The following is a 15109-nucleotide window of genomic DNA, read 5'->3' as shown; positions in this document are numbered from 1 at the left end:
CAACAGTCTACCAGATTTATCCCAGCAATTTACAATAACCAACATGTACAAATCTTTAGGGGAGCTGAGATTGTCGACAAGTTTTTTCAGTATTATAGGGATACTTATTCCTCTAGAATACAATACTCGCATACTCAATTAGCAACTTACTTAAACTCCATTAAATTACTGTGTCTCTCCCGGGATTTGGCTTCTGTTTTGAATGCACCTCTTACAGTGGAAGAAATAGAAGCAGCTATATCCTTGTTTCCCAACCATAAGGCTCAAGGAATTGATAGCCTTCCTATAGAGTTAGATAAGAAATTTAAAACTTTTTTTGTCCCACTGTTTCTGGATGCTTTTAATAACGTCTATGAATTGGGTTCCTTACCACCACCCTCAATGTCGAAGGCAGGGAGGGATCTCCTTTTTTCCGAATCCTATAGACCCATCTCTCTCCTCTGTAGTGATGTTAAAATATTAGCCAAAATTCTTGTTTCCAGATTAAATTCTGTCGTTTCTGAGTTCACCCTGACCAAACGGGGTTTATGCCCGCTAAATCTACTGTTTCAAATTTGTGCCGTCTCTACACTCACCTACAGCTGTCTCACTCGGCTGAGGGGGCAGTGGTGGTGTCTTTGGATGCTGCCAAGGCCTTCTACTTGGCCAAGTGGGAATACCTTTGGGAGGTGTTGCATAGATTTGGGCTGGGGACTGAGTTTATTAGGTGGATTCAGTTGTATTCAGAACCGGCGGCAAGAGTCAGTATATGGACACACTTCCCCTTCTTTTATATTGGGACGAGGGACTAGAAAAGCTTGCCCCTTGTCTCCAGCTTTATTCGCATTGGCTATAGAACCCCTGGCCTGTTTGATTAGAGACCATCCTTGTATTGTTGGGCTTCCAGTGGGGGAGACTCGGGACACTATAGCTCTCTATGCTGGCGACATGTTACTGTTTCTTTCTGACTCTGATGCCTCACTGGACTACCTTTTAGAGGTGGTCAATCAGTTTGGGCTATTTTCGGGTCTGCTGATTAACTGGGACAAATTCTATATATTCCCGCCTCATGGTGTGATACCCCCTGACAATGAGAATAGGCATACCCTTAAGTGGACCAAATGTTTCAGGTATTTAGGGGCTCTGGATATCCAAACTTGCCAGTGAATTTGTGTTCCTTAATATTAATCCGATTGTAGAACACTTTAAAAAAAAAAAAATATGTGGAAGAGACTTACGGTCACGGGCAGGATCAATTTATTGAAGATGGTTATACAACCAAAATTTTTATACATTCTCCAACACTCTGCAGTATATCTCACTAGGGTGATATTCCATAAGATAGATAGGCTCATCTCTTTATTTGTGCGGCGAGAGTGTAGGGCCCGTCCTCCGATTGGCTGCATTATGTTGGTCCAAAGGTGATGGAGGACTAGCTTTTCCAAATCTTTGTTTATACTATTATGCAGCACAACTTATCCATTTGATTAGCTGGATGGGAACCCAATGCCCTATAGACTTTTTGGGGTTTCAAGGTGAGCAGGCGAAGTTTTATGCTGCTGGTAAGGTGCTCTTATTACCCATGGATGTATTGCTTATGGGGAAATATTCCAGCCAGGTGGCTCCAATAGTTAAACAGGCTGTTGAGATTCGGCGTACATCGAATGCTATAATGGGAGGAAAGGGCTTTGATCCTTTTATCCCTTTATGGCATAATCCTTCCTTCCCAGAACTTAACAAACTGCATAAAAATATAATAATTGTTGTCGATGTGGTATTGTGAATATTGGGCAGTTGTATGACTCAGGTTCATTTGAAAACCTTTACGCATCTGTCGCAGGAGAATGGAATTCCTAATTCTGCGTTTTACTGCTACTTACAACTAAGACACTCTCTTAACACTCAGGGCCTGAGTCATTAAGGCAAAAAAGGAGTAAATGTTCTCTGGGGCAAACCATGTTACAATGAAAGGGATGCAAATTAGTTTATTATTTTGCACATAAGATAAATACTGGCTGTTTTTTCATCTAGCACACAAATACTTGATAGCTTTATTATTACACTGAAATTTAAAGTTGATCTAGGACATGTCCTACCCCAACTATGAATCTGTCCCCACATTTTAAATTTACCTCCCCCTCCAATGTAACATGGTTTTGCCCAGGTGCAAATGTTATCCCTTTTTTATGCTTTGCTCTCCTTAATGACTCAGGCCCTCAGTTTTCTGTCTTCTCTCCATTAATTCAGGTATCCCCGCTCAAGAGTTTACTGCAGCGGGTGGGTACTAGAAACACTATATCCAAATTCTATCTAGAACTTAACTATTCAATTGCCTCGAATGATTTAGTTTTGCTGAAAGCGAAGGTTGATTTGGGCCCCCTATTAGACGAAGAATGGTCTCATATGCTTAAGAGTCTCCGCAGCGCCACTTCCTGCCTTCGCTATCAGCAAATGCACCTATATATATTGTATAGAGTATATCTTACCCCTATTAGTTTACACCATATGGGCCGAAGAGCTGATTCGTCTTGTCCAAAATGCTGTTCTTCTGCTGATTTCTGGCATATGATATGGGACTGTCCGGTTGTAAATAACTTCTGGTCAGAAGTTTGGGAATGTGTTCTTAATACCCCTCCGCCCCATGAATCCTAAATGTTGTCTATATGGTATCTCCTAGAAGACTTAAGTTAAAAACATGAGCAGCTGTATATTTATCTGTTAACACTTGCCAAGGTGGTAGTTTCTAGGACTTGGCTAGCTCTTGTCTCACCCGACTTCTATAAGCGGAGAGCGCTGGATACACTGTACAACATGAGAGATATGTGTACACAGGTAGAAAAGCTAAATCAAAATATCATAAAATATGGTCCAGATCGTATATGTTTAGATACAGAGCCTGCTCGAATGACTTGATATCTTCTGAGTAATTCACCCATTAAAGGTAGGGGAGATTTCTCTGGATGATCTGTTCCATGTGAAATGTTGGGGAATTTATCGTGATTTTCTATTATTCCAATGCTTGACCTTCTTTTGTTGTTGCATCTTTTTACCTTTTGCCAAAAAATGCATTTGTGGCGAGTCACAATACCTCTTTCTTCTGTGATATTATGACATATCATGGGAAAAACTGTCTAAAAGTTGTTAATGTGAATTTCTTTTCCATATTTGTGAAAGCCAATTATAATTTGTAGAGCATTATGGAGAAACGAGATCATGTTTATTTGTGACTGTTTGTTTTCTTTCTGTTTTGTATGTGTTCAAAAAGCAAATAAAAAATTATTTGATTTAAAAAATCCTCTTATAAATGGTAATGAGTTTACAATGAAACATTATAATTATTTTCTTTGGGACATGACTTGAGTAATATTTAATGTTTGTGTATTACATGCCTGGTTGTATATAATTATTTTATGAAATTTTAGCACATGACAAATTCCTCAGATTTAACACTGAGTTTACATTGCATGTACCCACTTTAGTGAATTGAGCCTGATAATCCTTAAGGGCTTATTTTAGATAAATTCAGGAGTTGTTGCGTGATACGCCCAAGGCAATGAACCCAGCTTGGTGAAGAGAACACCACCTGTCTTGGCATGAAGTAGCCATCCCAATAAACAAGATATACATAGCAGAACATTTATTCTGCATTAGTAACGACACAAAGTGCATATCCATCTGCATTCTTGGTTGACAAGCTATTTGGCTGACATTTAAAGTGCTGTGAACAAGATCATTACAAGTCAAATTAAATCAGGGTACCACTATGAGTGCCATTGTACAAGGTTCATTTTTCAGTGGTTGTCTTCCAAGTACCTGAAACGGTCATGTCATTGTACACATTAAAATCAATATCTGGAAATATACATGGCTAGTAAATAGATGTTATGTTTGTGCAGATATGAGATTACTGAGGAGAAGCTACATTATTGAAATACAAATATTGGCACTTTAATCATTTAGATGTGCCACTAACTGAAGTACATCAGACTCTGAGATAACAGGTTAAAGGATAAAAAAAAAAATACTGATCACGAGCATGTAAAATGAAAGATTTGTAAAAGCACCATTAAAGATGATACAGCTCAGCACTCCAACTGTTAATTCATACAAGTGGTTTTAGATGATCTTCTCAAAGCGCATTCAGGATGGAATGTTTTGTGAAAATACAACTTTCAAAATACTGTAGGCATTAGGTTTATTGATCCACGTGCTATTGCACTTTGCATGAGCATCATAAGGCACAGGTCAGAGCAGAATACTGGAAAACACATCACAATGATTTTCTGCTGCTTATAGTCTGAAAATGCTTGTCAAAATTTGCTAATGCTGTATTTTATTGGCAAGACAATGTGAGTAAACTGGTCTGGATATCATACAGGTACTTGTCATGGATTTCCCAGGTATGACCACGGAGAGGGGGTAAGTGGTTATAATGACTTTATTAAGAAACACAGATGACAAGGTAACTTGATTGCAGTTCAGTATAGAATACAGACAGCAGAGCAGAGAGGTACTTGAGCCAATCAATATGAACACAGATGAAGTAGACAATTCACAAGACAGTTCAGTGTGCAGATGGGAAACAACAGGTAGCTTCAGCATACAGCATGGAACTACTAGTACCAGGTATAATGGTTGTAGATGCAGAAGTCCAGTACACAGGTAACAGCAATAGTAGATTTCAACAGGCAGCGTGGAACTACAAGTACCATGTACAATGGTTGTAGATGCAGAAGTCTAGTACACAGGTAACAACAATAGTAGATTTCAACAGGCAGCGTGGAACTACAAGTACCATGTACAATGGGTATAGATGCAGAAGTCCAGTACACAGGTAACGGCAGTAGTAGATAGAAGCTGGGCTTTTGATAGTGCAAACTGCAGCTGAGCACAGGGAATGCTCACAGCAATGACCTGATGATCTGGCCCAGACGGTTTGAAGCAGGCAGGTTCATATAGGCCTCATGCAGGTAATACAACTCCCAGTAATCAAGGAAAATAATCAAAGCAGCACAGTGGCTCCTTTGGTGGGCAGTGGTACTACAAGTAGAATGCAAGTCGAAACAGTACTGTATCATTTATCTTGTATGCTTCTGCTGTTTCGCTGAGTAGCAGTAGATGCCACATCTCTGCCCCTAACACTGGAAAATCAAGTTGTGACTTTCTCGCACTTGGGACTGACCTGCACTCAACTGCTGCTGATTAGTGTCACAAAAGCATCTTGATCAATGGTCCAGGTGCTTGCATAATATTCTGAGATGTTGCCATATGATCTATTGAAAGACGCCCCCATTTCTACTGAATTGGATTAAAGATGGTCTGATTGTGGCTCTGTTTGTCATACAGAATTTGGTGCCTGCTAAGAATACCAGCCCTGACATTCTTACACTTAGAATAACGATTGCAGACGGTTCACGCAGATGCAATTCTGCCCTGGAACAATGTCACTTGTATGCGTTTCCCCAAAGCATCCTGATTTGGGTCCTTTAGCAATAGGTTATCCAGATATGCAAGCACCTAGAACGCTTTTAACCTATGGTAGCTAAACTATTAGGATCTATATTGAAATTGACAGCCCAGTATTTGAAATGTAGGAATATCTTGTGACTTGGAAATAGTGTTATACAAGTGGGCATCTTGAAGATTTATTTCTGCCTGCCAGTTTCCAGGAATAGACCATGAGCAATGGTCCTTAATGACTTGCAAAGTGATCTAACTATAAGAAGATTGAGGATGGATCAGTATTCCCCTGAGACTGCCTTCATCTGAAACTTTTGGTCTTTTTGTAGGTGCTCCATGACCACTTTGTCCTGGATGATTGATTTTAAGGTTTGTCCCATTTTTTTGTACCCAAAGTGTCTTGGAAGTCACAAATAAGTCTATATGCAGGATTTTGATAAATTCTAGGTAATAGCTCTGTAAAAATGTTGCTACCACCCAGTGAGCCCAAAATTTCCCTAAGCATTTTCTACCTTGCTGCTGAATGGGTGCACCTTCATAAGGACTTGTCATGGCTGCACTTCACTTCACTTTGTTAGCAAAGGGCTCCAGAGCCAGATCTCCAGTTGTCATGATGCTAGTATTCCCTCACTGAACTATACTGTTTTCTGGCTAGTCTTGCTGTCTCCTGTGAGGCTGTGGTAAAAACATACTCTTGTTTCCTGTATAGAGGTCAGATTAATCTTGAGGGAGTCCTTGGATCCTTGTGCAATATGTTTGCCAGGAACATTATTTGTAAAGAATCAATGATTGGCCTCTCTAGGTTTGCTCTTATACAATGTGTCTTTTACCTTCTTTAGGCAATTCTTTATGGCTCTAGCCTTCTGATGACAATCCGTGACCTGCATGAACTCGAGCTTTAATATGAGTGTCAGGGAATAATGTGTGATCCAATTCCTTATAAAATATTGTGTGTGTTGAAATATATGTATTCAGATATATGATTTCTTATATTTATGCACAGATATCTTAAATAGAAAAAATACAGTTATAAGCAACTCAAGTTTGGTGACAAGAATGTGATAAGATCTCTGTTACAGGAACAAGCCTGAAAGGTGATAACATCTACCCCTGCAGTCAAGATGCGAGATCAGACATATCACAACATGTTACACCCATAAGATGTTCTAACTGTTCCGACCACAATTGGGAGGTGTTTCTGCACACAAGTGATAAACAATTTAATATATGGACATGTTATAGGATAAGTGCTTTTTTGCAATAATCAACAGAATTTTTTGCTTTGTGATCTGACTATAAAAATGCTCTTTGATTAAAGACACATCAGTGCGGTTTATCTTGACCTCAATTGCGTATGTCATGATTTCTGGACTCCTGATCGATCAGTATAGGATACATACGATATCTGAAGGTACTTGGTTTCAAGGACAAGAATTGCCTTAACATGAGCCCTCTTGATATCTTATAGTCCTCAGTCAGTTCACACCCTGCAGATGCAACCATAAAATCTTATTCATAGATTTGATGAGAGGCTTAATATTCTTGAGACAGAAGGACTTTCCAACTTTCCTTCCACATATTTCACTTGCATAGTCTGATATAGTGGACATCTGGCTCGCCCATGGACCAGTTGTTTGAGCTGAAGTTAAGCGTTGACAGTCCTGACGGAATGTCTTATCTCTGAGGTTATAATTGACACAAGCCGCATAGTCTCTCCATGAAGAATTGCTTTAATGACGTTCATCCTCCTGGAAAAAGACCTGCAGATGAAATGCAGACAGTGGAGCTCAGAACACTTCAATAAGACCTTTCTTTAAACAAGCTTGCCCGCTGGATCTGGGCCTGAGCTGTTACTGGAGGCTGGATATTAACACATTTGGAGCTGAAAAAAAAGTGTCACTCCGCACTCAAAACACACAATTAAATGAAAGGTAGATATAACGAGGAAATTGGTGGCATTGGGACACCTTAAAAACAATTAAATAGAGCAGCAGCTGTAAGATGGAAAATGACACCAGTAATTAAGAGTTTAGTGGTGAATTTATTTACTGGTAATTATTTTTAGTAGAGAATTTTTTCCAAGGTGTCTGTAGGTTTTTGCTTTTTTTGCCCCCTGAGTCTATTCTTCTAAACCATTGGTCAGTGCTGGACTAGGGGGGGTTGGAGAGGGCAGTGAAGATGAGCTGTACTTCCACAGAACCTTCCCTGTTAGATGGTGTGTCTGGACTAGCCTGGTGAGAACAATGGACACTAATTAGTTCTCCCACTCCAGCATCTTGCAACCAGATCTCTACCCATAACCCCCCTTGCTTCACTTTAAAGACAATGAATAACCTTACAGCAAGTCATCAATATACAATACACAATATACATATTTACACTGAGCTACAGTGTCCCCTTAGCTACATATAATTTTACAATGTGGTTGTAGTCTGGTGAGCTGGGGAACAAAAGCAAGGGCTATAAAAAGTACTTGCTATAATCCACATTATGTAAGAATTGAGAAACAGAATAGTTACAGGGTTATCACACTCGTTTCGTCACACTTGTCATAACCTTTCCCCCAACACACACACAAATACACATCTTTTGTGCTCATGTGCAATTCAGAGATGCTCATTGTATGCAAAAGTAAAAATGGACTTCTGTCCAACTCTACATGAGGCAATGGCACTTCTAAACATTGTTGTAATGGAGACTTGCGTTTTCTACTTTAGTTGTAAAATTTCTAATTTTCAGACTTTCTTATACAGCATTGTAGAAGATTCAGATTGTTCTATTTCATCATCTTTAATCTATGAAATCTGTGGGATTGATAATCCACCAGGGGCTAGATTTACTAAGCTGCGAGTTTGAAAAAGTGGGGATGTTGCCTATAGCAACCAATCAGATTCTAGCTGTCATTTTGTAGAAGGTTCTAAATAAATGAAAGCTAGAATCTGATTGGTTGCTATAGGCAACATCCCCACTTTTTCAAACCCGCAGCTTAGTAAATCTAGCCCCAAGTGTCTTATTCCTCTATTATGCTGTATTAATTTTAAAGTAAAAATCCATAGATGTAACACATTTGAATGTAAGTTCTTTTTGGGCTTTTTGCCGTTTGGATGTGGTAAAATAAAAATAAAAAGTGATCTGGCTTGTCATTATTACATACTTAAAGAAAAAAAAAAAGAAAAAAAAAGATTGGTTAGATATATTAAATTCATGCTCTTCATCCTTAATGAATTTAATAGTGGAACAAAGGAGCAAAAAATGATTTAGACAGTATTATGTCTCTTTAAACATGTCAGTCTGTGTATTGACCTGAATTATTATCAGGAGAGGGAAAAAATAGATGGATAGATTTACTAAAACAGTGGTAGGCAACTGACAGCCCCAGGTCCTTCCTGCTTTATTGTCAGATTTCTTTTATATATCTTGTAGTGCTTGTTTAAAATGCCTACTGATATGTTACTATGTATCTGTGTGTTTTCTTTGTTTAAATGTATTGGGGGTTTTTTTTAACTCAAAAGGTTTTTATTAAGATTTCAGTAAAAGAATATGTAACAAACATAGCAGTTACCACAGAGTACAGTGCATAATGTAGATCCAATAAATCAGACAGAACTGCCTAAATGTATTGTTTTAACTAATTTCTGAAATTAATGGCCCTTGAAGTGTTTCAGGTTGCCCATCACTGCACTAAAACTTATAAAAAGAACGCGGAGTGTTGCCCATAGAAACTAATCCGATTTTAGTTATTTTTAAGCTAACACATTATAGAAAATAATAGCTAGAATCTGGTCCTAATATCTAATAGGCAACGCCATTAATTTATAGAAGTTTTAATAAATCTACTCCAGGATATAAGGAAACAACGATATATTATAGGGATAAACTTGATTGTGCATCAGGTAATCAAAATGTGTGGTCAATATAGAATTTTGAAAGCATCAAATTCACAGATGACTTTCAGAATGGATTTTCTCAAATGGGAAGTAATCCACAATATTTTGGTAAAAGAAGGCCTGAAAAATCACTTTTGATTGATAATACAACAATTGAGTAAAAAAAAAAATACCTAATAGGATGGTGTTCTATAGAACACAGAATAATGATCAAAATGGGTAGAATACATTTCAGCATCCCATAAAAAGCAGGGGGCACTGTACAATAGGAGGTGTACAAATTAAGAATGAGAAGTTTGATCAAAGGTACAGATATAGTAATAGTGATGTGCAAGAAGTAGGTAAAGATAAATAATGCCTCCAATTCTTGGAGAAGTAGGCATACGTATTTTGATCCTGGATTTAAAATATCGACACAAAGCTGCTTTTCAGGGAGTGTGGCTCCTGATATACAAGTAAACATGTTTAAAAACAAGGGAAAAGGTAAAATCCCTCCTGACCCAATATTGCAGTCCAATTTCTCCCTGGATCCACTGCTATGCTTCATTTTAATTAACGGTCGTAATCCTGGATAGTCTTTTCCGCTAAAAATCTGTCTAACCCTTTCTTAAACATATTTATTGAATCTGCCATCACAACCTTCCCTGGCAGTGAATTCCATATCTTGCCTGCCCTTACTATAATAGGCCCCTTCCTTTGTTGGTTAGGAAACTTCGTCTAAACTTAGGGGGTGACTGTGTGTCCTGTGTATAGTCTTTGGGGTAAAATGTTCCCATGAAAGTTCTCTAAATTGACCCTTAATGTATTTGTACATAGCCATCATCATTATATATTTATATAGTGCCACTATATATAGTGTAGTGTATAGTATAATATAGTGCTGCACAGAGAACTCATTCACATCAGTCCCTGCCCAATTGGAGCTTACAATCTAAATCCCCTAACATACACAAACACAGACCGAGAGAGACCAAGGGCAAGTATGTTTTTGGGGTGTGGGAGGAAACCAGAGCACCTGGAGGAAACCCATGCAAACACGAGGAGAACATACAAAATCCACACAGATAAGGCCGTGGGCGGGAATCAAACTCATGACTCCGTTGCTGTAAGACAGAAGTGCTAACCACTAAGCCACCATGCTGCCCACTGTCATATCCCCTCTTTGATGTCTTTTTTTTTTTTTTTTTTTAAAGTAAACATGCCTAAACTAGCTTACAGAGTTTGCTGCCATCTGCAAAAATGGAAACTTTGCTCTTTAAACCATCACCAAGGTCATTAATAAATATATTAAAAAGGAGTAACACCAGCAGGTGCACCACTTAAAATTTTTGACCAATTAGAAAATGCTCCTTATATCACAACTCTCTGTTCTCTACTCTTCAACTAGTTTTCATCCGAAGTACAAATGTTGTTTCCTTAGACCCAGTTCCCTTATTTTGTGAAAAAAAACCTCTTGTGTGGCACAGTATCACAGGCCTTTGCAAAATCTAAGTAAACCACATCTACCGTATTATCATGGTCTAAGTACTGACTAACTTCCTTTTAGAAACTAATTAGATTAATTTGACATGACCTATCCCTCACAAATCCATGCTGATTCTCACTAATAATCTTATTGCATTTTAACGTCCGTAGCTATCTTCACAAGTAAAGATTCTCTGATGCAATCAATGCGGTTCCAACGCACAAAGAGATTTAATAGCAAAGTATAACCAATGCATACGCATGCACACTGGATACAGCTCATCAATCCTGAAGTCTGTGTAGTGAGGGAATGTTACTAACGGCTGTGTACGTGCCTCGGGAAACCACCAAAATTCCAGTTTAAACTAACATATTAACATATTCAGTACGGAGCATTTTGAGTTTTCCTGCTGGTAAGCTGTGGATTAATAGACGACCAAATACAATACATTTCTTATGACCTGAACCCTAAATATCTTTAATGTAGGTTTACCTTGTGTAATAAATCTCTAAGGGCTAGATTTACTAAGCTGCGGGTTTGAAAAAGTGGGGATGTTGCCTATAGCAACCAATCAGATTCTAGCTGTCATTTTGTAGAAGGTTCTAAATAAATGAAAGCTAGAATCTGATTGGTTGCTATAGGCAACATCCCCACTTTTTCAAACCCGCAGCTTAGTAAATCTAGCCCTAAGTCTTTTATATTAATAATAAAATAATGAGTTGGAAACTTTATTATAAGTGCACTATTTCAAAATGTAGGTGGGAATGTAAGTGAATTTACTTTGCTATTTATTAATTTAAAACAACTTCATCCAATTATTTGACTTCAATAGTGCACCAAGTTATCCTGAATACTATCCCTTACTATTCCTTCCAGTAGTTTCCCCACTATTGATGTCAGACTTACAGACCTATAATTCCCTTGTTGTGATCTCTTTCCCGTTTTAATCAGCGGCACCACATGTGCCAATCCCTTGGTACTGAGCCAGGGGAAATTGAATCTATGAAAATTAAGAATAGCGGTCTAGCTATTTCTGAGTTTAGCTCCATAAGATCCCTTGGGTGTGTGCCATCTGGACCTGGAGTTTTATCTTAATTTTATTTAGTCGTCTTTGGATTTCATCCTTTGTCAGCCAAGTATAAATTAATGGTACGGTTGCATTTCCATTTTTATGTATTATTTCTACCATTTGTTCCTCTAGTAGATACTGAAAAAGAAAATGTTTAATGTCTCTACTTTTTCCTTATTAGCATTAATCAATCCACCAATATCACTTCTTAGGGGTCCTATATTGTCTTTTTTTTAATCCTTTTATCATTTATATAATTAATAAACTTTTTAGGGTTTGTCTTACTTTCTATTGCAACTTATTTTTCCTTTTCTAATCTCCTTTTGCATACTTAAACAATTTAAATGCATGTTCTTTCCTTTTCATTTCTTCCCTTATCTTTTTATTTAACCTGATATACTTGACTAAATTCTTAGAGGGTGAGTGAGGCACTTGCAATACCACAGATGTCTTTTTTCATTCATAATGTGTCTGTATTGTCTTTATTCTATGTGAAACAAAACAATATGTGCAAAAAATACTATATGCTGTGAGATTTTCTTGCTTTTTAGGGGACTTGAGTTCATCTGCGAGTTGAATGACACAAGCAAGACCCAGGTGTAAATTTATTAACAGACTATTCTCTGCACTTCGCTGACATTTTTTAGAATGGCAGTTTTATTAAAGACAAAGTCCATCGGGTTTGGTCTTTAATAAGATTGCCATTTTAAAAAAAAAATGACGGCAAAGCACAGAGAATCGTCAGTTTGTCAGAACTGCCACTTAATAAATATACCCCCAGTGTTTACAATGAACATAACGTGGGAACATTTTACATTTAACGAAGGTGCTGAATATGTCCACATCTTGTAAGTGTATAAGAAATTGGGGATAGAGCAGCACTATTTAAATCTATATAAAACATCACAGTGTGATGATGGTTTAAGCATGTTATCAAAATATTCCACCTTTGCTGTATTCTCTTCTCTATTTGAGTGACAAAGCAAGAAAAACTAAGCAAATGCATTGCGTGTGTTTCCCTAGACTGGGTAAAATGTTCAAGATTTGTTCTGTGTATAATTATATGAGAAATGTATATTTCCTAATTTTCTGTACAGCACTAAATGTCAATGCTTTTTGTTTGTATAACTAAATTCTAATGTGATTTGCTGGAACCTAGAGTTGAGTAGGCTGCAGTACTTGTGAGTGAAATATATTAATTTAATTTTTTTTTAAAATTTAATTCTAGGTTTTGTCTGCTTTCATTTTAAAATTTGAACTTTCACTGTAGACATGGAATTTTAGGAGCACGTTAGGTATTGTGGTATACGGTATGTACATGGTATATCATTGTTACTGAATGCCTGTAGCTCCATAACCAAAGTACATATCAAAGTAGACAGTGGGCAGCCTTGCTTAGTGAGGGTTCTGAATTGAAAGGCAGATGAGAAATAAACATTGGCTGTCAATTTTGGTGCCCTATAAGATGGACTTGGATAAACCTTAAAGTAAATGCACAATATTTTTATTTTTTTTAATAGATGCTCATTAAGCCATTGAGGTCCAGTATTGTAGAGCACCTGAGTTCCTTTAGATCTATGTTAACTTCCTCTGCTTGCTATTTCTATGTTGAGAAATGAAGAATGGGATAAGGGAGCACAGAAATTCTTGAATTTTAATGTGACATTAGAGCCTTTTGAAGTTCTGGAATTAAAAGTGCTTGGTGCCTTCTGTGTAAATTATCCCAAAGAGAATAACAATGTTATATTGTTATGCTGTTTATACAAGGGCCAGTGGGGATGCAAAGTTGAGATGTTATATAAATGAAGCAGTAGCTAGCTGTTTCAAGGTGTAGAATATGGTGATATGATTCCAGGCTTTGTGTGTGCTGTGTTATTGTGGTATACTTGGGAATACAAATACCGTATATACTCGAGTATAAGTCGACCCGAATATAAGCCGAGGCACCTAATTTTACTACATAAAACTGGGAAAACTTATTGACTCGAGTATAAGCCTAGGGTGGAAAAGAGCGCTAATTTAAAAACCTAAATAAAAATGATAGGTTCAATCTATGAAATCATTTTTAGCTAGATGACAAGGAACATTCATAAATGATTATAAAATCATTGGGTATAACCTAACCTAAATAAAGGGGTATATAAGGGGTAGGGATATAAATGTATGAACATGGTGGCTGTATTGTTTGTTCATTATGTAATTGCACTGTAAATTAAAAAAAAAAAAAAAACGAGTGAGAGAGAGATTGATTTTTCACTTACCCGTTTTCACTTGCCCGGCAGTGGAACGCATATGCGTTCCAACAACAGGAAGTTCGGCATTTGGAACGCAAGTTTGCGTTCCAAATGCCGAACTTACTGTTGTTGGAACGCATATGCAGAAGTTGACAGCCGAGGGACCGGACACCAGGTAAGTTCACCCGTGTATAAGCCGAGTGCCCTTTTTCAGCATACAAAAGTATGCTGAAAAACTCGGCTTATACACGAGTATATACGGTATGTCCAAAGTAAACTTGACAACATGGGTTAGAGGCTGTATGCGATGACTAATGCAGATGGCAGAGTTAAGTGTGAAACCAATTGTGGTGGTATTGACGGTGAGAGAGATTTGAACTGAGTTTGTGACTCTAGCAGGAGGGAAGATGATAAACTCTGTTTTGCACATGATGGGCCTGTTACATTAAGTCACGCAAAATGAAAGCAATGTGTGTTTTAAAAAAAAAAGCTTGTAATTCGGGCGTACACACATCCGTATTCCACTATGAGTGGATCTGAAGAAAAGTCTCGTTGAATACGGGTGTAGGTACACGCTACATATACGTATTGCTGTATTTAGACAGACATAGCACACTGCAGGATATGTACAATACATATGTGTAATATAAAGTCCCAGCAGAGTGCACAGAATAATGTTAATAAAGTCATTATTGAAAAAACACAATATTTTTTTTCATGAAATACATTTATCACAATGATATTAATGTCGACTGTGCATAAAATGCATTTTTACAGTTGCTCTTAATTTCAAACACATGATTTTACATACATACGCGACTGTCATCATTAGTAATTGACACTTACATCTGCCCTGTATCTGCTGTAAGTGACACGGCTGAATATCACGTACCTGAGAGATGCCCAAAGCTTGAATCAGGCACTGCTGCGTATCCTTGAGCTTTGCACTCCCTTACTGTACATGGATTATATGCGTACAACCCTTCCCCTCCCTGTTCTGCCCATGAAATTGTAG

At 37.7% G+C, this 15109-nt stretch overlaps 1 protein-coding gene across 10 annotated transcripts in view; it reads left to right on the top strand.

Moving 5' to 3' along the window:
• LOC142138751 (mitogen-activated protein kinase 14) overlaps positions 1 to 8570 on the top strand; it is a 138803-nt gene extending 130233 nt beyond the window's left edge. For 9 of the 10 annotated variants that reach the window (XM_075195666.1, XM_075195665.1, XM_075195674.1 and 6 more), the window contains one exon: positions 6519 to 8570. In XM_075195666.1, coding sequence (XP_075051767.1) covers positions 6519 to 6703 — 185 coding nt within the window. In that variant the 3' untranslated portion in view covers positions 6704 to 8570. The remainder of the gene's footprint in view (positions 1 to 6518) is intronic. The other variant, XR_012688107.1, reaches the window with a different exon arrangement.
• The last annotated feature ends 6539 nt before the right edge of the window (positions 8571 to 15109 follow it).

This window comes from Mixophyes fleayi, chromosome 2, assembly GCF_038048845.1.
Source record: "Mixophyes fleayi isolate aMixFle1 chromosome 2, aMixFle1.hap1, whole genome shotgun sequence".
Taxonomy (NCBI): Eukaryota; Metazoa; Chordata; class Amphibia; order Anura; family Limnodynastidae; genus Mixophyes; species Mixophyes fleayi.
This window is presented reverse-complemented; position numbering and strand designations above follow the sequence as displayed.